Source organism: Erinaceus europaeus, chromosome X (assembly GCF_950295315.1).
Source record: "Erinaceus europaeus chromosome X, mEriEur2.1, whole genome shotgun sequence".
NCBI lineage: Eukaryota > Metazoa > Chordata > Mammalia > Eulipotyphla > Erinaceidae > Erinaceus > Erinaceus europaeus.
Genome location: NC_080185.1, coordinates 120933755 through 120957326, shown reverse-complemented (window position 1 = coordinate 120957326; position 23572 = coordinate 120933755). Strand labels below are relative to the sequence as shown.

At 44.8% G+C, this 23572-nt stretch overlaps 2 protein-coding genes and 1 pseudogene across 2 annotated transcripts in view; all 3 read left to right on the top strand.

The window, feature by feature from the left end:
- The first annotated feature begins 1876 nt into the window (after positions 1-1876).
- On the top strand, positions 1877-5431 carry LOC103128213 (KAT8 regulatory NSL complex subunit 1-like; annotated as a pseudogene).
- A 10960-nt stretch (positions 5432-16391) lies between these two features.
- LOC103128220 (transketolase-like) lies at positions 16392-19498 on the top strand. Its single transcript, XM_060182690.1, has 2 exons — positions 16392-16416; positions 19015-19498. Exons 1-2 carry the CDS (start codon positions 16392-16394, stop codon positions 19410-19412), a joined length of 423 nt encoding a protein of 140 aa, XP_060038673.1. The 3' UTR covers positions 19413-19498.
- A 752-nt stretch (positions 19499-20250) lies between these two features.
- The window catches only part of GRPR (gastrin releasing peptide receptor), a 32205-nt gene continuing 28883 nt past the window's right edge, over positions 20251-23572 (top strand). Inside the window, exon 1 of the mRNA XM_007539098.2 lies at positions 20251-21069. Coding sequence (XP_007539160.1) covers positions 20657-21069 — 413 coding nt within the window. The 5' untranslated portion in view covers positions 20251-20656. The remainder of the gene's footprint in view (positions 21070-23572) is intronic.

Genomic DNA, 23572 nt, shown 5'->3' with positions numbered 1-23572 from the left:
TTTCCCTCCCTCCCTCCTTCCTTCCTTCCTTTCTTTTTTTTTATTTCACCTCCAGGGTTATTGCTGGGGTTCAGTGCCTGCACTACGAATTCACTGCTCTTGGAGGCCATTTTTTTCCCACTGTGTTGTCCTTGTTGTTGACGTTATTTTTATAGTTGCCATTGATGTTGTTGTTGGATAGGACAGAGAGAAATCGAGAGAGGAGGGGAGACAGACAGGAGGAGAGAAAGATAGACACCTGCAGATCTGCTTCACCACCTGTGAAGTGACCCCCCTGCAGGTGGGGAGCTGGGGGCTCGAACTGGGATCCTTACACTGGTCCTTGCACTTCGCGCCACCTGCACTTAACCTGCTGCGCTGCCGCCCGACCCCTCCCCCAGACCATTTTTTTTAAGTGACATGCTAGGCTTTACACATGTGTGTTACAATCCATACATGGCCTCCCCAGGTCTTTTTGTTTTCCATTCTTTATGAGACAGAAATGGATATGTAGAGACAGAGAAGAGAGGAAGAGACACACAGAGAAGAGATAGCACAACATTGCTCCACCGTCTGTAGAATTCCCCCAGTGCTGTGAGCGATGTTCCCTGTGGAACCAGGGTTCAAACCCAGGACCTCACACATTAGGTAAAGCACATGCTCTGTGGAATGAGCTATCTTCTGGCCCCAAAAGACCACTTTTGACTAATCCACTGAGTCATAGAGCATCTTCCTTTTCCTTCAGTCAGGGATATTTATACGAATCAGTTTATAGATAAGAATTTACCGGAGCTCTTTGAGATTAAATTTAGGTCTCTGGTGCTTTGTCTTAGCATGAAAAATAGTGTTGTCCTCAAATGGGACTCACAAAGGTGGGAGGCAGACATTTCCACTAGGAAAGGGAAGTTAATGATTAATAGCCAATGGTAGTGACTGACTTTGCCACCCAACCCCAGAAGTCATTACTTGACTTATTTGTTTATTTATTTTTAAGAGAGCAGTGCTCATCTTTGGCTTATGGTGGTGTGGAGGATTGAACCTGGGACCTTGGAGTCTCAGGCATGAAAGTCTCTTTGCATAACCATTATGCTATCTCCCCCACCAACTTGACATTCTTTAATGATTCCTAAAATGCAATTTGTAGGAAATGTAGACATTTCGTGGGGCATAGATAAGTCGAAAGGAACAGGGTAAGCCCGTTTATTTTTGCTGAGAGTGCATCTAGAAAGTTTTCCTGAGATGAACTCTCAACCTGGTCTTAAGCTGTAGCTGAGGACATTTCTACTGCAGCTTTCCTTTTCAGCTGAGAGATTTACTTCCCTGTGACTAGAGAAACGGAATGGAAATCCCATGTTAGCAAGCACATTCTCCTCAGGTATTGCTTTGCCTTGAGGGAGTTTTCCCTGGCCCTTTTCACACATTTTAAATGAAAAGATGCTCTGAGACTCAGCTAGCTGTCCCGTTGCTGTACTTTGCTGTAGTGTGCTCTTGAAAATTGTTAGCCTCTCTATGTTCACCAATATGAGTCTCTCTCTCTCGCAAATACAAACGTATATATTCAATATGTTTTTTTCAAGGTATGCCTCCTAGATCATCTGACCCCCCCATTTTTATAAATGCTGTTTCAGACTCTGCCAATAAAGTGGTTGTTGTCTGTGCTTCACAAGTATCTGATTGGGCCATATCATTTTGATGGGGAGATATGATTGATAACTGTCAAAATCTCATCTCTTGAATATATTTCCCTCCTACATACTTTGTGGTACATCAAGTACATAGTAATTGTAGTTATTTATGAATAAACTTTGAAGGGCTTGGAGATAGCTCACCCAGTTGAACACACATCTTGCTGTGTTTGAGGTCTTGGGTTCGATCCCTGACACCACATGAAACCACCATGGATGGTGAGTTGGTGCTATAATGTCTGTCATCTCTGTCTGTCCTTTGCTCTCTCTAAAAAAAAGAATGAAAAAATGGAGCTAGGAGTTTGTTCAGTGATATCATATATGTCGTAGGTTCTGGGTTAGTTCCCTAGCACTGTGGGAATAAAAGGATTACAATTTGTATGTATACTTTATTTCTATGCATTTTCTCAAATGACTACTAGTTAGGCAGGGAGGGAGACAGGCTGCCAACATTTTGAGGAATAATTAACAAAAGTGATTGTGTATTGTGTATTTTTAAGTGTACATTGTGATGATTTGATATATACATAGCATACTGTGAAAGGATTACCAGGCTGAAGATAATTAACACATCACCACCTCATGCAGTTCACTCTTTTGTGTATGTGTGTGTGTGGTAAGAGTGTTTAATCTCTACTTCCCTCACATGTCAAGAGTACAATGCCATATGATTAACTGCTGTCATCAAGCTGTGCAGCACATTCTCAGAACTCATTCAACTTCGCACTGAAACATATTCCCCTTGACCCCATCTCCCCACCACTTTCTCTAATGAAAGGAAATGGGTGTGTATGCCCTGGAGTGGCACCTTTTTACAGGCTATTTTTCATTTTTAATAGAAACATGGGGCTGGGCAACATCTTTGGGACAGTATGAAAACTATTATGAACTTGATATTGTTCAGCATTTCAACACTCAATCTAATGGCGCTACTTTTGAGGATGTCATGTTTGTGCTAAACTGGGTGTTCATTTACTTACTTGATAAAAGGAAAAACTGTAACTCTACAGAACAGGAAATGAGGGGTGCTTGGCAGGTGCCCAGATTCCAAGATTTGAGAAGATGTGCCATGCTCAACAGATACACACACCCTGATGGGAAGAAATCAGGGTTGTTTAAGGATGATGTTCAAATAGATGTTTATTTACAAACACTATTCTTCAGATGGAAACTAAGTTGTTAGGGTATAAGTCTAGATCTCGAATGAGCGATTTGGACTTCCCTGCATAGTAAATAGAATTTTTAAGTTTGGGTGTCTAATGAAAAAAATGACAGAGATATAGAGTGCTGTGGACTGAGGGAGTTTCAGAACCTCTGGTTATACAATGTTTTTGCTATGAAATAACTATTTGAAATATGAAATGAAAACTATTTGATGTCACCTGGGAGGTAGCACAGTAGCTGAAAGCACTGGACTTGTAAGCATGAGGTCCTGAGATTGATCCCTGGTATCGCATGTGACTGAGTGACATTCTGGTTCTCTCTCATTGATAGAGGCTTTCTAGAAAATAAAGTGACACTATTTACCATCCTCTGGTTAAACCCAAACGGTCATCATTCCTGGTGTTACAACTTACCCTCTCTACCTATTTATTTTCATCCCTGCTTCTGCTGATGCTACCCTGCCGATCTGTCGATAGTCTTCAGAATCCAAAACAAATTCTGTGTCTTCCATTGAAGAAGTTTCTCTTTCTGTAATGTCAGCTATGTTTTCTCAGGCTTTGGACATCTGTAGGCTTTCTATACAATTCTCAAGAGCATTTATCTCATGTGTCCTCTTGTCTTTTCTCGGTATAGTAAGAAACGTATTTCTCATCTGGTTATATGCACTTCAGTGTGACTGTCTAGAGTAGTAAGTAGAATGAATGGGTGACCAGAATCTGATACATGGGTAGATGAATGACTGGATAATACATTGATGGGTGAATAGAAAGATGGATGTATGGGTGGGAGCTGGATTGGATGAATAATAGATGAGCAGATAGATGAAAAGAACAAGGCTGAGGTGAGAGGATATATGAATGAATGTCCCAACAGTTTGAAAGACCATTTTCCTTCATACTTTAGACCTTCACAGGCATCAATTACCCAGAGGCTGTAATCAGTTAACAGTCCTTTCACCATTCTATGCTTTATTGGAACTCTTAACACCCATTTCATTGTAGCATGAATTAGAACAAACTTTCTCCTCCTCACTAATAAGATTTACTTCTCAAGTCAAATTGACACATCAGTCTCCTTGTGAAATCATTTGACAGATTTGTCTAACAAGGTATATTGATTATGAGTAGCATTCTGTATTATTATATAGAATATATGTTATGGTATATAGTTATGTAAAGGCAGGGTGTTGATGGAGGAAAATCAAGTCTTCCCATAAAGATGGGAATGAACTGATTTATTTTAACATTGCTCGGGAGACTGTCGTGGAGTTGACTCTGGGTCAAGAACAAAATATGACAGTTATCTTGGGAAAGGTTAACTAATGTTTGTTGAGCTCAGGTATGTATCACTTCATTCTCACAACTACCTCATCAGTTCGGGATTGTCATTTCTGTTTTATAAACGAGAAGACAGAAACATGCAGGAGTTGTGGATCTTGTCCCGAGAATGCACGTCCCCAAAATTGGGAGAATCAGATTTGAGAGTTGTGTTGGTACTACTACCAACTTCTCTTGGTTCAGACCACACTCTGCTTCTTGCCGTGCAGAGATGCAGACATGGATATGGGGCAATGAGAACTGGGACCAAACCATGTGTTCCTGCAGCAGAGCTGTAAACAGAAACAGTTGACGTGTGTTGGTCCCCCACTCCCCAGTCTGTAATAACAGCAACACCTGGAGCCCATAAGCCGTAGTAAGTCCAGTTTTCCACTTTACATTTCAGTGAAGCCAAGAGCAGAAAGGGGACGAGGTGGAGAGGAGAAGGTAAACAGAGGGAATGGAGGCCAAGAACCCCCTCACAGATCTGCAGAATTAACTTTGACAGTGGCAGACACTGCAATTCTTCCGTCCTCTCTCTCTCTCTCTCTGCCTGTTAGTCGTCGGGCTTAATTGTAAGTGTTTCATTCCTCCAGAATAGGTGTCTAGGAATAAAGAAAAGAACAGAGCCTGCTTGTTCATGTCCTATCCTTAAGAGATGAGTTCTGGAGGTCAGTCTTGAGTCTATGAAGGAGAGTCCTGATGAGGAAAATGAGGAGATCAAGGGCTTCTCTGATGCAGTCTTCCCCGCCCTACATGCTGAGTGTGAAGAGATGGAGAGGTCTCGGTGGCTGTGGACCATGAGTGTCCTGCCCCAGAGGTGTGGCAGCAGGTCTTAAAGGTCGTCAGATGGCCGGACCACCCCCCAGCTGGGCAGTGCCAACTCCACCACCCCCACCCACCTCTCCTGATGTCTGTAGTAGCCACTGTCAGAATTCTCCCATGGGCAGTCCCCTAGAAGCCCCAGTATCCCAGAACTGCACTCGGCCCCCTCACCCCTGTGCCTCGGGACACTCTGCGACACCTAAGCAGTGAGGACACCCGGTGCTACACACCAGGGCTGGGGCTGGACGAGCAGTCTGTGCAGCCAGGGGGACATGGACTTGCCCTCTGGCTTCCAGTCCCCAGGCACAGTGTGAACGCAGAAATGGGCAGTCGGCTGCACTCGGTGTGCCTCAGGCAGCAAGACTGGCCGGGAGGGAGAGGTGGCACCCACCTCACCTTCTGCCCCCCCCCAAGAGTGGACATCTGACGACAGTCATAGCTCAGCATCCAGCTCACAGATGAGCCAATCTAAGATCCAAACAGACTATTGGCATAAAAGCTTCAGAAATCTCTGCGTTTGATATTCAAACATCATATGCCAGAAATTTTCACAGTTTTTTTGGTGAATTTAAGGGCCTTAGATTCTATTTTCCCCCAATTTTTATTTATTTGTTTGTTTGTTTATTTACTCATTTATTTACTTATTTATTTATTGAGTCTCCTGAGCACTTCCTGCAGTTGGCAAACAGACTCAGGGTCAGACCTGGTGGCCTATTCCGGGCACATCCTCTGTCCTGTTGAATCACTAGACTTGGTGGTGTGTTGGTGACCACCCCCGCCCCTGGGCCCTGTGGGCAGGTGGGAAGCCACGAGGGCAAAGGAAAAGGAAAGCTGGTTCACTAGACAGCGTGCCCCTCTCCCCCAACACACACACACACACACACACACACACACACACACACACACACACACACACCTCTGACCCGTGGCTCCCTGCCCGTGGCTCCCTGTGTCACACTTGCTGACCATTGCCCCAGAGCCTCTTGGCTTAACTGTCAGCTATTCTCACCCAGCTTGCAGCCGCCAGAAAACCCACTCCCCAACCCACCCAGATTTGGGAGACCTACTCTGGGTGTCCTCTGCATTTGGCATCTGTTTCGACTCCTAACTGTCCCATCGTGCCCTTGTGTCTGCCCCATGTCATCCATATCTTTGCCCCCCCCCCCCCGCATGCACTCCTCATCCTTCCACTTGGCATGTGCTCACTCACCCTACTCTGCCCTGATGGTGGGGTTAGGGCTGCCCTCCCTGCCCCCACCGCCTGAAACTAGGGGACTTGGGGGATGAGCAGCAATCTTTCCCTGTATCATTCTGTTCACCGAAGCGTTTTCTTCACATCCAGTCTCATGCCTGTCAGTCAGGCCCTTCCTCTCTCAAATATTGTCTGGTCCTACCTATGATTCCTGTCACTCCCTGGTGCCTCTCTCAGTTAACCTTGTGCCTGTCTCATGGATGATCACATCACCAAAAAGGTGGAATGATAAGAACTTTTTTTTCTGGCCATTTTGTAATCATATAAAAATACTAGACAAACTGCTTAATGGTTGGGGGTTTTTTTCCACAATTTTCAACATTAGGCTTTTTTTTCTGTTTGCAAGTTAAAGCATTTGTCATTGTTTCTTTTAAAAACAATACTGCATCATATCCTTATGCATAAAGTGCTTCTTCTATTTATAAGGTTGAAAAATTCTGAATAACTCTTTTAGCATTGTGAAAAAAAGGCAAAATTTAAAAAAAAAAACTTGTATTTTGTAAATATTTTCTTTTCCTGCTTTGAGCTGTGTATTGGCAGCGAAACATGTAGCTGTCTTTGTTCTGTAGAAATGCTTTTCTTCAGAGAAGCTGGTCTTTATGTCTTGATTCTGTTCACAAAGCGCAGACCACTGCTTTTTAAAAATGGAAGAAAATTTTTTAAAAAATTTTAAAAGTTACAGAGTAAAAAAATAAATAAAAGGGAGTCGGGCTGTAGCGCAGCGGGTTAAGCGCAGGTGGTGCAAAGCACAAGGACCGGCATAAGGATCCCGGTTCGAACCCCGGCTCCCCACCTGCAGGGGAGTCGCTTCATAGGCGGTGAAGCAGGTCTGCAGGTGTCTATCTTTCTCTCCTCCTCTCTGTCTTCCCCTCCTCTCTCCATTTCTCTCTGTCCTATCCAACAACGACAACAACAATAATAACTACAACAATAAAAAAACAAGGGCAACAAAAGGGAATAAATAAATAAATAATTAAAATTAAAATTAAATAAATAAATAAGAGAGAGAGAGATGAGTTCTGGAATTTGAATCTTAACCCCATTCTTTTCTAAATATGTGACTTTAACCTTTCTGTGCCTTTGACTTATCAGTGAAGTGGCTGTGTTATCATTACTCCAGTGTGTGTGCGCATGCGCATGTGTAAGGCAAACATATTTCAGATGTAGCTGTTGAGTAATAGTCAATAGATGTCAATAGTGATGATGGTGGTGATGATACTATGTATCGGTTCATTTGGGGGAACTCAAGGGAGACCTTATAGGAGTGGCATTTGAAAATTTGGCATGACACAGAGAAGGGGAGGGTGAAAGGCATTTAGTATCTTTTTTTTTTTTTAACCAGAGCAATGCCCAGCTCTGGTTTATGGTGGTACAGGGATTGAACTTGGAACTTTGGAGCATCAAGCATGAGAATCTCTTTGCATAACCATTATGTTGTCTCCCCTGCCCCTTAGTAGCAGTTTTGAAAACTCTTGGGGAGCAAAAGAGTCTACTTAGAGATAAACAGCCATTTCTGTGTAGCTAAATTAATTGCATTCTTAATTATTTAAGGTAGTTCTGTTTTACAAACATTTTTTAAATATTTATTTTTTATGAAAGAGCTAAAGTTCAGAGTTCTGCTCTTCTCTGGTTTATGGCAGTGCCAGTTGTACTTGGGACCTCTGGAGTCTCAGGCATGCAAGTCCTGTGTTCTAACAAGTTGAGCTATGTCCCCAGCTTGTTTTAAGTAATTCTTTTACTTTTTTCTTTCTGTTAATATAGGCCTTCACTGCTCTGAATACAGATAGATAGATAGATAGATAGATAGATAGATAGATAGATCTGAACATAGATGGATAGATAGATAGATCTGAATATAGATAGATAGGCATATAGAGATACAGATATATATGGAAGAGCTTCAGTCCTGCTTTTCCTATATCCTCATTTCTGAGCAAAGGGTACAATGCACTATATTTCTCCATATACCCTTATATTTATGTAGAGAGAGAGAGAGAGAGAGAGAGAGAGAGAGAGAGAAGAAGAAGAAGAAGAAGGAGGAGGAGGAGGAGGAGGAGGAGGAGGAGGAGGAGGCACTCCACAGCACGGAAGGTTGGATAGGGGCTCAAACCAGAGCTGCTCATGGCAAAGCAGAGCCCTTCCTGGATGAACAATCTCACTAGTCCTTAGGTCTTTCTTAAGGTGAGGTGTGACTTTGACAATGAGAATCAACTTCATTGAAAACACAAAGTTGTAGTATCTTTACATTGGAAGACTTTACATGTAAGAAAGAGTAGAGAGGAGCAAAGAGAGTATAAACATTGACCTCTAGATTTTATTCTTTTCATCCACTTTCAATATTAGGAGCATCAGAAGGTAGACCTGATTCTTGCTCTAGGTGAGCCTCCTGGGAAAGCCAAGTGAAACAGAATGAGAAAGAGCTAAACCAGGAGGTTATGCTCATAAAAGATACAGGCAGAAGAAAGCAGGGCTGGTGAGGGAGACAATGACTCTGACAGTCTCCATCATTCCAGTGGGCAGCTCTGGGGAAAACATGACCCACTGGGCAGAAATGACCAGGTTCGAGTGTTCCCTCCTGCCTACGGGTGTGGCCTCAGCTTGACAATTAAGATCAGTATTGCAGACCCTAAATAGCTGGCGGTTCTCAGCTCACTCTGTGGCCTGCACAGTAGATTTGAGATAATGATGACAGCAAGTTCTCTATAACTAATCCTAACAGAGCAGGCGAACTGTTCCTTCTGAAAGGAACATGAAAACATGATGATGGTGCTTAACAAAAGGAGGCAGAATTGTGTCTAAACCCCACAGTTGGTCCATGGGAGACCTGTTTTCTAGCCCCTAGTCAGCTTTAGCAGACGGTGACAGCCCCTTAACCTCCCTGGGTCTTACATTTCTCAGCTAAGAAGGTGGATTGGAAGGGGATTTTTATTTGAAGTCTAAACTATTTACCTGATTCTGCATAGTAAGGACTCTTATTCAGGAATCCTGTGGAACTAAGAGTGGTACTAAGCATGAGCCAGATCACCCGAGCTTGAGATCTTGCATATTGACTTTCTGTACAATCTTGCATGAGTTATAGAGTCTCTTTGAACCTTGGTTTCCTCTTCTTTGAAATGGAACTGGTAGTACCTGTATACTGAGGCAGAGAAGCCAAACAGGAGAAAGCACTGAGACGAACAGTGAACACACACAGTGAATACATCAGCAGATGTGAAGCTGTAGATCCCATTCCCTGCCTCCATGTGTCCCCACATCAAAGGGGCCCAGAGTCTAGAGAAAGAATTTAAGGGTCCTGTGGGTCTCGATTGGACTGGTCAACAACTGTGTCTAAGGAGACGCTTTAGTCCTGCTTTTTCTACATCCTCGTTGCTGAGCAAAGGGTACAATGCACTATCCTTGAGTACAGTTTGTGTTGCTTCTAGATTGTCTCATCACAAAGCCTCCTCTCGTTCTTTTCCTAATGTTTGTCTTCGCCACAGCCATTTAAAAACTTGATGACTCTTTGAAATTGCTACTTGAGTTCTGCTCCCCTGACCGTGTGATGGCATTGGCTCTCCAGTCACAGGCTTTGGAAGCCCTAAGCATCACTGTCTGCTAGAAGCCACGCAGAGTTGGTGATTTGAATCTTTTGTCTGGGGCATACTTTACAAAGTCTGGCTGGGGTCAGGAAGGGGAGGGGGTGCCAGCTCTCTTCTCAAAGGCAGGGCTTTGCTTTTCTCCGGTCTCTGGTTAAGTAAAGAGAATGTGTTTTGGACCCAGAGAACAAGCTGATTGGCCATCACAATCATCAGGAAAGTTTACAAGTGAAGGAAAAGAAACGGGTGGTTTGAGATGATGATACAAGGTCTCTCTAACCTCAACAGAGCAAGTGAAGTGCTTCTTTTCAACAGTGGCATCCTTGTGCTTGACAAAAGGATGCAGGATTGGAGTGAGGACTGGGACTGATGCTTTTAAGAGGAAATGGAAGTCAAGACTCACCCTGGCTTTGATGCTAAGGGTAGCCTCCCTCTCCTGAGTTCAGAATTGGGAGCATGTTTATTGTTGAAACCCAGCAGTGTTTTCAACCAAATGTGCACCATGTTCCCATGAAGATGTTCTGCCCTATTTATTGAGAAAGGAAGTGTGCTTGAGGCCCAGTTATCATTGGGAGCCAGTGGGCTTCTTCTATTCTAACCCTGAAATTACTTTGCTATTAAAGCTATGTGGCTGCAGACATGAGTCAGGAAGTGAGCATCCTGCTTCTGTCCCTGGAGGCAAGAAAATAAACACTAAGAGGGCTGAAGAGGAATAGAAACTATGGCGACAGGCCTCTCTGTCTTCCTCCCGCTAACTCCCCAGAGTCCTGACTCTTTCTTCGGAGCGTCACTTAGCTGTGTTTCAGCACCTGTTTTCCTCTGCCCTATTTGTTGCAGTGCCTGAGGTGTGTATGTCTCTCTAGTTCTACCTGCTGTCCGGAGAGCCTCTGTGGTCTAGTGGTTATTCATCCAGTGGCCGGAACCCACTTGGCATCTGTGAATTCAAGCCAGTTGCTTCACCTTCTGGTTCCTTATCTCCTCACCTGTAAAAAGGATGTGACTGGTTCTGTGCCATGCGTTAGTGGTAAGGATGCCCATTGTGGAACATGTATGAGAGACCGGGAATCAGTGCCAGGTCTTTCTCTTGTTATGTCTGCTCTCTTCACTCCTTCCTGTAGATCTGTTCTGCTCACTCTCTAGCAGTTTAAAGGAAAGAGAAAAGTGGTTACAAGAAACAAAAGGTGAATGCTGGTAGTAGTAACTTTCAAGGAGGGGCAAATGGAAGGGAGAGTTGTTGTCCAAGTATATGGAGGCCCTGGATGGGGCTGAGCAATGATGCACCTAGCTGAACACATGGACAAGGACCCAGGTTCGGGCCCCTATGCCCCATTTACAGTGGCAAAGCTTCATGAGTACTGAAATGATGCTGCAATTCTCTCTATCTCTATCTTCCCCTCCTCTCTCAATTTCTCTTTGTACCATCAAATAAAAAAGAAAAGGAGAAAATGGACACCAGGAGCAGTGGATACATTGTGCAGACACCAAGTTCCATTGATAACCCTGGGGGTGGAAGGAAGGATAGATGGAAGGAAGGAAAGAAGGAAGGAAGGGAGGGAGGGAGGGAGGGAGGGAGGGAGGAAGGAAGGAAGGAAGGAAGGAAGGGAGGGAGGGAGGGAGGGAGGGAAAGAAGGTATGTAAGAAAGGAAAAATAAGACTCTGGACTTCTTATCATTTTTTGCCTTAGAGTCTAGAACAGGAATGGGGAATGTCCTAAGCACTCACTTGGTGTGGCCCTGCCAAGGCAACCACAGGAGGACTCGGGATTCAGTCAATCCAGGAGCTTTTGTCATAGCAACATTAAGTGCTGGATTTTAAGTTGATCATTGTTTATGGCCTGTGAATGATGTCAGCAATAGCCAAATGACCCTTGGCAGAGAAATGGTTCCCCAGCCCTGGTTTAGAATCATCACTTGAGCCTCTGACACCTGAATAAAAGAAAAACAAACAAAACATACCCAGACTAGACAGTTGCACAGCATGAAGTCCCTTGTGCTCTTCTCGAATCCTCAGTTACCAGCTCAGGGCCCTTCCTGTTGCTTGTCCCTACCTGCTTCTCCACTTTGAAGCACATCCTGGCTATCATATCCTTTTACCTGCCATAAGCATCTTAGTATGTTTTTCTGAACCAGAGGTCGGAAGACTCGGACTCCTGGCTCAAACTCTGACTTATAAATACAATTCTTTTTTTTTTTTTTTTGTATTTATGAATACACTTTTTTGGGTTGCAAAAACTGTAATCACTTTGCCGGTGGGCTTCTTTTGCAGACACAGAAGATCCTGTGTGCCACAAATACAAGTTAAAACAATGAAATAAAAACATGCAACTCAAAGAATGATAGAGGTCAAGAACCATCATTTAATTGGCAAGATGATAAACCATTCTTCTTCTCCTTTTTTTTAAAATTTGTTATTTGGCTTTTTTTTTTTTAGGGAAAAGTTGACTTACCTTTTCTTTGAAGAACTTGCTTGTTATATTATTATTATTTACTTTTAAAAAATTTTTTTATTGGGGGATTAATGGTTTATAGTCAACGGTAAAATACAATAGTTTGTACAAGTGTAACATTTCTCAGTTTTCCACATAACAATACAATCCCCACTACATAGAATACTCTCTTCTGCCATCATGTTCCAGGGCCTTAACACCCCCATCCCCAACCCCAGAGTCTTTTACTTTGGAGCAGTACACCAACTCCGGTCCAAGTTCTGCTTTGTGTTTTCCCATCTGTTCTTGTTTTTCAATTACTGTCTATGAGTGGGATCATCCCATATTCATCCTTCTCTTTCTGGCTTATCTCACTTAACATGATTCCTTCAAGTTCCATCCAAGAACAGGTGAAGAAAGTGAAGTCACCATTTTTAATAGCTGAGTAGTATTCCATTGTGTATATAGACTACAACTTGCTCAGCCACTCATCTGTTGTTGGACACCTGGGTTGCTTCCTGGTTTGGATCCTGACATGGGTCCTTGCACTTAGTACTATGGGCATTTTTTTTCCTTTTAATTTTATAATTAAAGATAGTCAAAGATTGAGAGAAAATAAGAAACACCTGCAGACCTGCACAGGTCCACCAATCGTGAAGGCTCCCCAAACACCATGCATGGAGCTCCCGTGTGGTGCTGGGGCCTTGAACCCAGTCCTCATGCGTGGTTAAGTGTGTGCTGTCCTGAGTGAGCTATCTCCTACCCCTAGAGAAAGACTTTACAAAACCTAAGCACAACACCATTATCACATTTCAAGAATTAACATCATCTAAGTTCATTTCCCACGTCTACGCTCGACCGGACCTGCCAATATACGCGGATATCTTCTCCCACCCTGTTCAACACTTGACGTCTCGTCACCCAATCTGGTCTCCTGTGCCTACACTGAACTTCTCTGTTCCAGACTCTTGGAAACAGAGTTGGCAGTCAGCTGAGGTAAAGAACAAACACCTCATCGCAGACCCCTGCAAGCGTCAACCCGGCTTTGACCTAGCACATTATGATTGGGCCCTCCTCAATCGTTATCGAACAGGCCATGGCCGCTATGTTCCATCGCTGGGGAGCCAGAGACGACCCGAACTGCCCCTGCGGCTCCAGACAGACTATGACCCACATAGTCAACGACTGCCACCTCTCCAGATTCAAAGGAGGTCTCGAAACTTTACATCAGGCTCAACCTGACGCTGTTGACTGGCTACGGAAGAAGGGCAAATGCTAGAAGAAGCTATACAGTTACTTAAAATCATTTAGGACTTTATACATGTCAAATGCCTTCATATTTGCTATCTCACGGGGATCACACAACAGCTATACAAGACCAGGATGGAAAACCTTCATGTCATTTCAGTCCTTGTTATGTGTCAAGTAAAATGTAAACAGAGAGCATTTCAAACACAATTAATCCATTAAAGGCAGGCAGCTAAGGAACGATTTGGATATGATTCTGCCTCTGGTATTTTGTGGTAGGTCCCTGGGAAGCTTGAATTCTTCAGGAAATAAGTGACAATTCCCCGGGTGTTTCTCACTCATTGCATTTTAAGAGTGTTTGATTTGAAGGACCTTGTATGGGATCTATATTTCAGACGTGACTCGGAGTTAATTTAACTGAAGGTGAGCCTCCTTCAAGCAGTAAAAATAACAGAGTTTTTATACTGAGTGAAAGTTCCCATGGACCCACTCTGTGATTGAAGTGTATTAGTGGCATCAGGAGAAAACCCTGTGAGTGGTCCTGTTTCTAGCCTCTTCCTTAGAGAAGAACATAGCAAGTGGGTTAACAGGCCAAAGGAAAAAGGCGAGTGTGGGATTCACTTTAGTTACAGAGTAAGCACTCAGATCCTGGGGTGCATCCTGACTTTCCTTTGTTTGGTCTTTGTTTTTTTGTTTGTTTGTTTCTCCTTTTTATTGTCTGTTTGGTCTCATAAAACTGGTTGAAAACAAAATAAAAGCCAGATTTTCTCATGATGACATTTTTATTGGTTTTCCCTTAGGAAAATATTCTACCTTTGGGAAGAAAACACAAGAGAGCATATAAAAAGGGGGAGATCGGGGGTCGGGCGGTAGCACAGTGGGCATGGCGCCAAGCGCAAGGACTGGCGTAAGGATCACGGTTCGAGTCCCCAGCTCCCCACCTGCAGGGGAGTCGCTTCACAGACGGTGAAGCAGGTCTTTCTCTCCTTGTCTCTGTCTTCCCCTCCTCTCTCCATTTCTCTCTGTTCTATCCAACAATGACATCAACAATAACAATAATAACCACAACAAGGCTACAACAACAAGGGCAACAAAAGGGGAAAAAATGGCCTCCAGGAGCAGTGGGCTCATGGTGTAGGTACTGAGCCCCAGCAATAACCCTGGAGGCAAAAAAAAAAAGTGTGGGGGGGAGATCACCCAGGCAGTTCAATCTTGCATTAGAAACTGTTAGGATAAATTGTTTTGCATTACCCAAAACTCTCTATACAACCAGAGATACCTTTGTAGCATCTGACTTGTTTAAAATGAACTCTTATTTATAAACTAGCTTTTATTTACTCACTTTTGTTGTACTTTGGATTTCTCAGTTCCAAGCCAAGTTTTTCAGATAGAAGTACACACACACACACACACACACACACCACAGCACCAAAACATTCCCATATCGTGTGCCAGGGGTTCTATGTTAACAATCCAATCTGGGAAGGTAGGTGCAGGGTCTATGCCAACTCTTTGTACTGCCACTGCCACAATTCTGTAAGCCTAGAATGATTTCACCATGCCATCTCAGCACCATGTTGTCTTGTCAGACATCTCTTACTGGAGGTAGACATAGTACAAGTGTTTCAGGTGAGCTTACACCACATCAGGACACAGGAAGAAAGAACTGGAGAGAGAAATGGCTGCCACTCAAGGGAAGGTGCCATTCCCTGTTGCCCTAAGTGCCACTGGGTGGTACTAACATTTTTGCCTCCATTTTTTAAATTTGCAATTAATAATAGATCGCAATATTACAGGGTACAGCTCCACACCACACCCACCACCAAAGTTTGGTGTCCACACCCTCCCACCTCCCAAAGATAACCACCAGAGTTCCCACAAGTCTTAGAAATAGGTAGCTTGCTTCTATTTTTTTTTCTTTCAAGTCCATGTATATTGTTTCTCTAAATTCCACATATGAGTGAAACCATCTGGTAGTTGTCTTTCATCTCTTTACTTACTTCACTAAGCAAAATCAGGGTGGAACTAAAGCTTTAGGTTGTCCTAGAGCATAGGCAAGGGGCTATGCCCCTGCTTGTAGGTGGCAGAGGGCGAATCCATGACCCCAAAGAGATTACAGATTATGTGCATTGAGTTGATGTGACTCTCCCATGCTCACTGAGCAAAAAGGAAAATGAAATATAAATTGTCTAATTTCCAGGTATTTGGTGACTGGTCAAGAAAATTCATTTCATTCATAATATTCTCTAGAGCATTTATTTTATCCAGTTAAGAAACATCGGTGTTACTGAATAACGTAGCATTAACAAGTAGATTGCAGTCTCTCCAGCTAGATATGAGCATGCTTCCTGGGCTGGGTGGCGGTGCACCCAGTTGAATGCTCACATTACAATGTCAAGGACCCAAGGTTGAGCCCTTGGTCCGGGTCCGCGTCTGCAGGGGGGAGGCTTCCTGAGCACTGAAGAAGCTCTGCAGGTGTCTTTATGTCTGCCGTCTTGGGCTTCTCCATTCCTGCATTTCCTGCATTTATGGTGGAATTCTTGCTGCTGTCCTGTTGCAAAAACAAGAATCATCAGGGGTGGTCTTCAGCTGTTCCCATAGATACCAACTAATGACTCTTTCTGTGCCCTACTTGGTGAGCTATTGCTCCAACCACTTGACTTGTTGAAGAGCCAGTATCTTACAGGCTAAAATCCAGCTACTGAACAGAAACCTTGAAGGGTCCTTGCCAGCAGTTCCAGCCTCCTTGGTTTTTCCTGTATTGCTCCCCTCCAAGCCATTGTTCCAGACAGACTGTCTCTCAAACAGACACAGAGCACCCCCTCACTCCTCTTGCTCTTTGCTGTGGTTCCACCTACAAATTCTGCCCACACTGTCATGAACTGATTATGCCTGTGTGTGTTCCCTGTCACTCTCCCAAGCATGCCAGCTGCCATGCACAACACTGGTGGGAAGGGGCTTTGTCCTTACTCTCTGTGGTCCTGTTGAATCCACCCTCCACCCACGTTCTACCAAGATGCTACTTGCCTCATGTCCAAGCCCCACAGAAAACCCACTTTTCTGGAACAATGGGGACTGTGACTCAACTGAAATGGAAGTAGAAGTGACCCCCTGGCCTGGTGCATGACCAAGCATGTTGAGTCACAGTCCAGTTGTATCTGGAAACGAGTCTCTAAGGACAGGGACTCTGTGTTATATTTGCTCCATGTCATTTTCCTCGGTCAAAGGCAGCTCACGCTCACCCTTAAATCAAAAGCTAAGTAAGCAAGTGCCGGTGCTGCCTGTGGTCGTCCAGGAGGTGACACATTGTCACAGGAATGGAAAGAGTCATTAGTTGGTTAGTTGATTCATTCAGCTAATTAGTTGAAATGACAGCGAAGATTTCTAATTAGCTTTTTAAGACATCCTTGCTCCCAGAAAACATGAGGTGTTGAACCTCAACGTATCTTGACTGCCATTAGAGCAATTTACAGTGCTGGAAACATAGGCCAGCTCCAGCCAGGAGAAATCAGCATTGGCTTCACTTGCAGTGGGAGAAACTGTAAAGATCCAGTTGGATTTGGCAAGTGAGGTTGATTCAGGCGCAGGGTGTTTAAAGCAGTAAGAGAGAGGCCAGGACTGTAACTCAGAGGTAGAGTGGCTCCCTTGCATGTGTCACACCCCAGCACACCCCCCCACCCCACACACATGCAAATAGCAACATCAAGGCTAATGAAATCAAGGGAGGGAAGGTCCAGGAATCCTCTTTGTAAACCAAATCTATTTCCCCTACACCCCACTTGCTAACAAGGAAACAGGCATCATCACAGCTTCGCCCAAACCTACCTCTAGCTACATCTTTCTCTCCCCCCATTCCCCCCCACATCTTCCAACGGAATGACTTCTAATCTTTCTGCACTTGAGTTGTCCCCCTCCTCAGACCCATGGTCTTTTTATGCATCTGCCTCGGACACATACTATCTTCTTAACTCCAAAGGTCCTATGCTAAATGTGTCCTCAGCCTCTGAGATGAGATGTCACCTTCTCTAGAGAAAAGGTAGTCACTTCATTCCTGGGGGGGAATGGAGCAAACACTGGTATGATTTTTTTTTAACCAGGATTTCTTTCTATTTAAACACTACTCAAGAAACTTCCAGAAAGTTAAAAGGTCTAAAGATCAGTCTTATAAACTGTCATTTTCCTCATAATGCAAGTTTAAAAAAAAAACTGATCTTGTAGCCTGGTGATTTCTGTCATTACCGGTGTTTCAACATCCCCAGGGTCCTCTTGGGCAGTTCAATCTCATTCTGATTCTTCTCTCCAACAGTGGTGAATCTCTCTTGGGTTTTAGCATAATTTCTCTGAGGTTGGCCTAATTCTTCAATACTGGTGACAGGAACAGTTCCAGAGGCAGTCATTGCCATTGGGAGGAAGAGAAGCAAATGATCATGAGAAAGCCAGAGCGCTTGCTTCCTTCCTTTCTTTCTTCCTTTTTAAAATTGCTTTCCTCTCTCTTTTTAAAATTATCTGTATTTGTTTGTTGGATAGAAACAGTCAGAAATTGAGAGTGGAGGGAGAGATAGAAAAGGAGAGAGACAGAGAGACACCTGCAGCCCTGTTTTATCATCCGCAAAGCTTTCCCCCTGCAAGTGGGGACCAGGGGCTCAAACCTGGGTCCTTGTGCCTTGTAACATGTGCGTTCAACCAGGTGTACCACCACGCAGCAATTTCAAGAAGTAAAATTAAGCCAGTGTGAAACGCAGAAGGGTTTGCAGAATCTACACGAAACCTCTTTTTGTGTTACCCTTTGAAACAAGGCCTTGTGACTATGAGTTTGAATAACTGGAATCATGACAGATCTTAAAATCAGTGTTTCATGTTGTACTTCTCAGGCCCGTGCACAGTGCCTGGAAATTGGCAGGAAATTAATAAGTCTTTCAAGTAAATGAGGAGGTGTTGATTCACTTGTGTAAGTAGAACTTTTGTCTTGTTGATCCAAGATTAATTGTTTGCTCTTAGCAGACTTTTCCAGAGCAAAATCACAACCACAGCCTCCCTCAATCATAATAAATAACAATGACATACTTTAACAATAAGACTAATATTAATTGAAGATATACTATGTGCCAAATACTCTGGTGACTTAGCATGAATGAATCTGTTTTATGTCACATCTCATCCCCCCACCCCTACACACGAGGAGTTTGAATTCCACAAGTCCAGTAGCTTGTCTGTAGAACTGACCACAGTGATAAATCCGGGAGTCAGGACGTCAGCACCAAGCCCTAGTTTAGGATTACCAAGTGATACGTTAGTACCTGAGTACCAGCTACCATCACGTTGACTCCATGGAGAATGTGTCCTCCTCAGGCAGGCAGCATCACACTCTGATGGTGGCTGAGAGAAACACACTCCCCTTCGTATTCTGACGTGGTTGCCATGTCTGTGTCATAAGAAATGACTACACTTGAAGTCTTTCTTGGTGGAAGCCCTGGTAAGTGCGCGTTTCTTTATGCCTCATGAATTCTGAAAAGCCAACCCCTCAATCCTCTGACGTATCTGGAAGAGCATGTCCCACACAAGAGCAAGAATGGCCAGGTGACTGTGATTGGGGCTGGAGTGACCCTGCATGAAGCCCTGGCCTCTGCTGACCTGCTGAAGAAAGAAGAGATCAGCATTCGAATGCCGGACCCCTTCACCATGAAGCCCCTGGACAAGAAACTCCTTCTAGACAGTGCTCGGGCCACCAAGGGCGGGATCCTCACGGTGGAGGACCATTACTACGAAGGTGGCATTGGCAAGGAGGTGTGCTCCGCAGTGGTGGGGGAGCCCGGCATCACTGTCACCCTCCTGGCAGTCAGCCAGGTCCCCAGGAGTGGGAAGCCAGCTGAGCTGCTGAAGATATTTGCCATCGACAAGGACGCCATTGTACAGGCCGTCAGGGGCCTGGTGGCCAAGGCCTAAGGGTGTGTCCCTCATCTTCCCCCAAGGTGCACCAGGGGACTGGGTTCCAAGAGCTGAGGTGAATGTAGGTTTTTGAGAAAAATGAAAAAAAATATATATATAGCTGCACCATGAAAAAAAAAAGTCAGTTTAGATCCAATAAGAAAGACCTATTTTTCTGGGGGGAAGAACAATGTCAGTGTTTTTAAGTGTTCAGACTACAGCTGGCTCCTGCTGTGATTTCTCCCTGGCAAAGGGAACAGGAGTGATCTGGGAAGACCATGCGCACTTTCTGCTTCTGCTCTTCCCAGATGTCAGCTGCTGGAGGGTCTGGAGGTTCAAGGCACAAAGCCTGTGCCTGGTTTTCTTAGTTTTCAAAGAAAAAAAAAAAGCCCCGTCAACGAGGCAGTGGGAGCTATGGGCACCTGTGCGTCCACATGCATTTCACTGTGAGATAGAAGTCTTTCCATTCATTTGCGAGCAACCCGAGCCTGGCATTCTGATGTGTTGGCAAAAAGAAGAGAATGGGTGGTGAGTCCCACCCAGAGTCATGGGCACAGCATCGGCTTTGCAGCAGCACACACACAAAGGCCGAGCCATAGATGCTGCATTTGAAACCGGAAGCTCAAGTCTGCTGAGCCACAGAAACTTGAGAACAGGGCGAGCAAGCGGCCAGGCAGTGACCGAAGTGTCCAGCAGGGGGCTGGCATTGCCTGTGTCTAAGTGGCCCTGGTTCCCCTTCAGAGCCGCCGATTGCTGGTGCAGCCAGTGACGCGCGAAGCATCCTGCCTATAGCATTCCAGGCTTTCTCCCTGCTGTTTTTTCTACCCACTTTAAACCTCCAGGTTCTGAGTCTCAGGAAAGATGAGCAATGCTGCATGTGAAGAGCAGGCAGAAAGTTCTCAGTGAGCTGCAGTCGGGAGGTGGGGTTTGAATGGAGGTAGGAAGAGTGGCAGCAGAGTGTGTTTGATTCTGAGCCTGGGTCAGGGTGGCAGGGCTGAGTTATTGCTTTGGGGTGGACTTACTGAACAGGGTGATGTATTGCTTTGGTCATCTGAGGGCCAGAGGAGCGCCAGCCTCCACCTAGAGACGAGCATTTGCAAGCGGTGGTGCGTGCGTGCGTGCGTGGACTCACGGCGTTTCAAGGAAGGAAGATGAAAAGCTAGGCATAGACTCCATCCTCGTCTGCACCCGGCTGCAGGACCAGAAGTTAAGACACAACACAGCCTCCCCCAGGCCCTGTCTGGGCTGGGGGCATCTGGAGGATGGATCCAAATGCTTCTGTCCTCCTGGACTTGAAGGTGAACTGTTCCTGGCCCTGCAATGACTCCAGCCTTGGTGCGGAGTTCCCTGGGGCCGAAGACTGGCTCCACCCGGGGGTCCTCTGCGTCATCCCCGCAGTCTACGGGGTCATCATTCTCATCGGCCTGGTGGGCAACATCACCTTAATCAAGATCTTCTGCACGGTGAAGTCCATGCGAAGTGTGCCCAACCTGTTCATCTCCAGCCTGGCGTTGGGGGACCTGCTCCTTCTGGTCACCTGTGCCCCCGTGGATGCCAGCAGGTACCTGGCTGACAGATGGCTGTTTGGCAGGGTCGGCTGCAAGCTGATCCCCTTTATCCAGCTGACCTCTGTGGGGGTGTCTGTCTTCACACTCACAGCTCTGTCAGCAGACAGGTAAGCACTGAGTGCGAGGGTCCTTCTCTCTGATGGTGAGCTGTCTGCACAAAGGAGCCATTTCTCTAGCATGTATGTGTTTATGTTCTGGGGGGGTTACTTCCAAAGTTTGATAGGTGAGAGAAAGCAAGCAAAGTGAGTGCATGCAGGGGACAAGGGCACACAAAACAGAGGGGAAAGAACATCTCCAGGAGCTCCAGGATTGGGGTTCGTTTTCTGGAGAGGTAGACTCCCTTTTGCTTACTTCTTCCTCCCTGCACTGTTGATTGCCAAATAGAGTGTTTCTAGTTTTCAGAGACTAGGGAAGGCCCTCTGCGTTTGTGATTCAAACTAATCTTTCAGAAACCACCAAGAGGGGAGAAATAGGAGCCTTCTCCTTGAAATTCATTTTCTTCAGCTAGTTTAACTTTGTTCACAGCTGATTTTTATGTTTGACTCTCCGGTACTGAAGAGTTTATTGGTTTTTCTAAGTCTCTCGAGTGAAACCAGGCATTATTTGGACTTTTTTTTTTCCCTTGAGAAAAGTCAATTCAGGATTGATATCTGGCTGTAGTATCATTTTTATGTTCTTTATAAAAGATGCCTCTGGGGTCTTTGGGGGGTGGTAGTGAAGAGAGTCCAGTATAATGTTTTATTTGGGAAGTGTTCATATTTGTGAAAAGCATTTCTTGTGTGAGAACACTGAATAACATTTGCATTTAATGATTTTTTTTGTAGATCTTATTATTTATGAGAAAGATAGGAGGAGAGAGAAAGAACCAGACATCACTCTGGCACATGTGTTGCTGGGGATCGAACTCGGGACCTCATGCTTGAGAGTCCAAAGCTTTACCACTGTGCCACCTCCCAGACCACACACAACATTTTATGATTCTTAAACTTTTATGTTCATCCTTTGAACAGTTTACCAAGGGGTCTGTCATATATATATAAAAAAAAATTACTTGCTGGCATTAGTCAGGAAATATGCACAGGTCATTCATACAAAGTGTTGACTATATTTTATGTACTTTTGAGCTCTAGAAATTGGACAGAGTAATGAATAGGCTCTCAGACACATCACAGATCATCTGGTCAAATGAAGAGAACCGGGTACAATGACCCAGAGGCATTCGCTTTTGATTTCCAACTCACTGGTACGCTACACTGTTAGGGAGAGGTAGAAGGACTTGAGAGTGACCAGGAAAGACAGAAACAGCACTTGGAAGTTTGCACTTGGAAGAAAATGTCCCACATCTGAATACAACTTTGTCGGCTCCTGGGTCTGCAGAGGGACGAACTGTCCCCAGGTCTGGCATGGTGGACAAATGGACAATAAAAATAGGGTTATCAGTAGACATGTGCTTATGCTTAGCTGCCTGAAGCACACTCTCAGAGTCTGACAGCATGGGACCCCGGAGGTGAGGCTTTCACGTTGCACCCAGCAGACAGGGCTTCTCCATTCCTTTCCTTGCTCTGGCATGCTACCCACCCATCCCTGGCATGTGTCTGACAGTGACTGAAGGCCAGGCAAATATGGGCACTGGCAGAAGGCTTGTGCCCCTCACCAACAGTCCAGGGTACCTCTGGATAAGGGTCATTTTGGGGAGGTGAGTGATGAGGTTTGGGTTTCTGGATTGGGGAATGTGGTGGTCATGCTGCAGATGTGAGGTGTGAGGTGGAACGGAGAGGGAAAATGGAGGTGTGAGGTAGAAACATGCAGCTGCAGGGAATTCTGCTCTGGGCTTGCAGAGCAGATCCACTTGGCCAGCTGCAGAAGGGCTCTCTCAAGGCCAAGTACACCTACTAGCAGCTCTGCTGTGCTGGTTAGGCTTAGGGTTAGGGTACTGCATGGCCTCCCCAAGTTCAGAAGTAGATATACATTGCCATGTAACTTTCTGTGTCTTATTACACCTTACAAAAGCTGATGGACTGGATCATAGACATGATAAAAAAAAACCTCTCTCTCTCACTCTCTCTCTGTGTGTGTGTGACATACATAATTTCTATACTTCTTGCTCTCAACAGGTATAGTCTATGAGCAAATTGAACAAGTGCACTGCCTACTGCCCACTATGGTTAGCATATGTCTATATGAGAATATAACCACCACCCCGATGCAGATAAAGAATAGTTCCAACAGCACCCCAGGAATTTACTTTGTGTCCCTTTCCAGTTAACACGCAGCCCCCAGAGAAGGGCAGTCAGCATTCTGAATCCAGTCACCCTAGGTTGTTGTTTATTGTTGTTGTTGCTGATTCTTCAGTCTCCTGTGAATGGAATAATACTCCTTATGCTTGCCATGCTATCTGATGGACACCCATGCTGGTGACATAGTGATAGTTTGCTCTTTCCACTGTTGGGTAACTGTTCTTTGTATGAATATACCTCCATTCATTTTTTCATTCGAATGGCACTGACACATATTGGTTGCTTCCAGCCTGAAGCTGATAGTCACCTGCTTCTGGATATTTTATTGGTAAAAAGTTGAAACAGAAGGCCTCTCAGCCTACATGGTCATCAC

Excerpts from the sequence above, each read along its gene's own strand:
- LOC103128220 (XM_060182690.1), top strand. The coding sequence starts at position 16,392 with ATGCCAGCTGCCATGCACAACACTG. Across the intron at positions 16,417-19,014 it reads AGCTGCCATGCACAACACTG|AGCATGTCCCACACAAGAGC; the intron begins GTGGGAAGGGGC and ends CGTATCTGGAAG.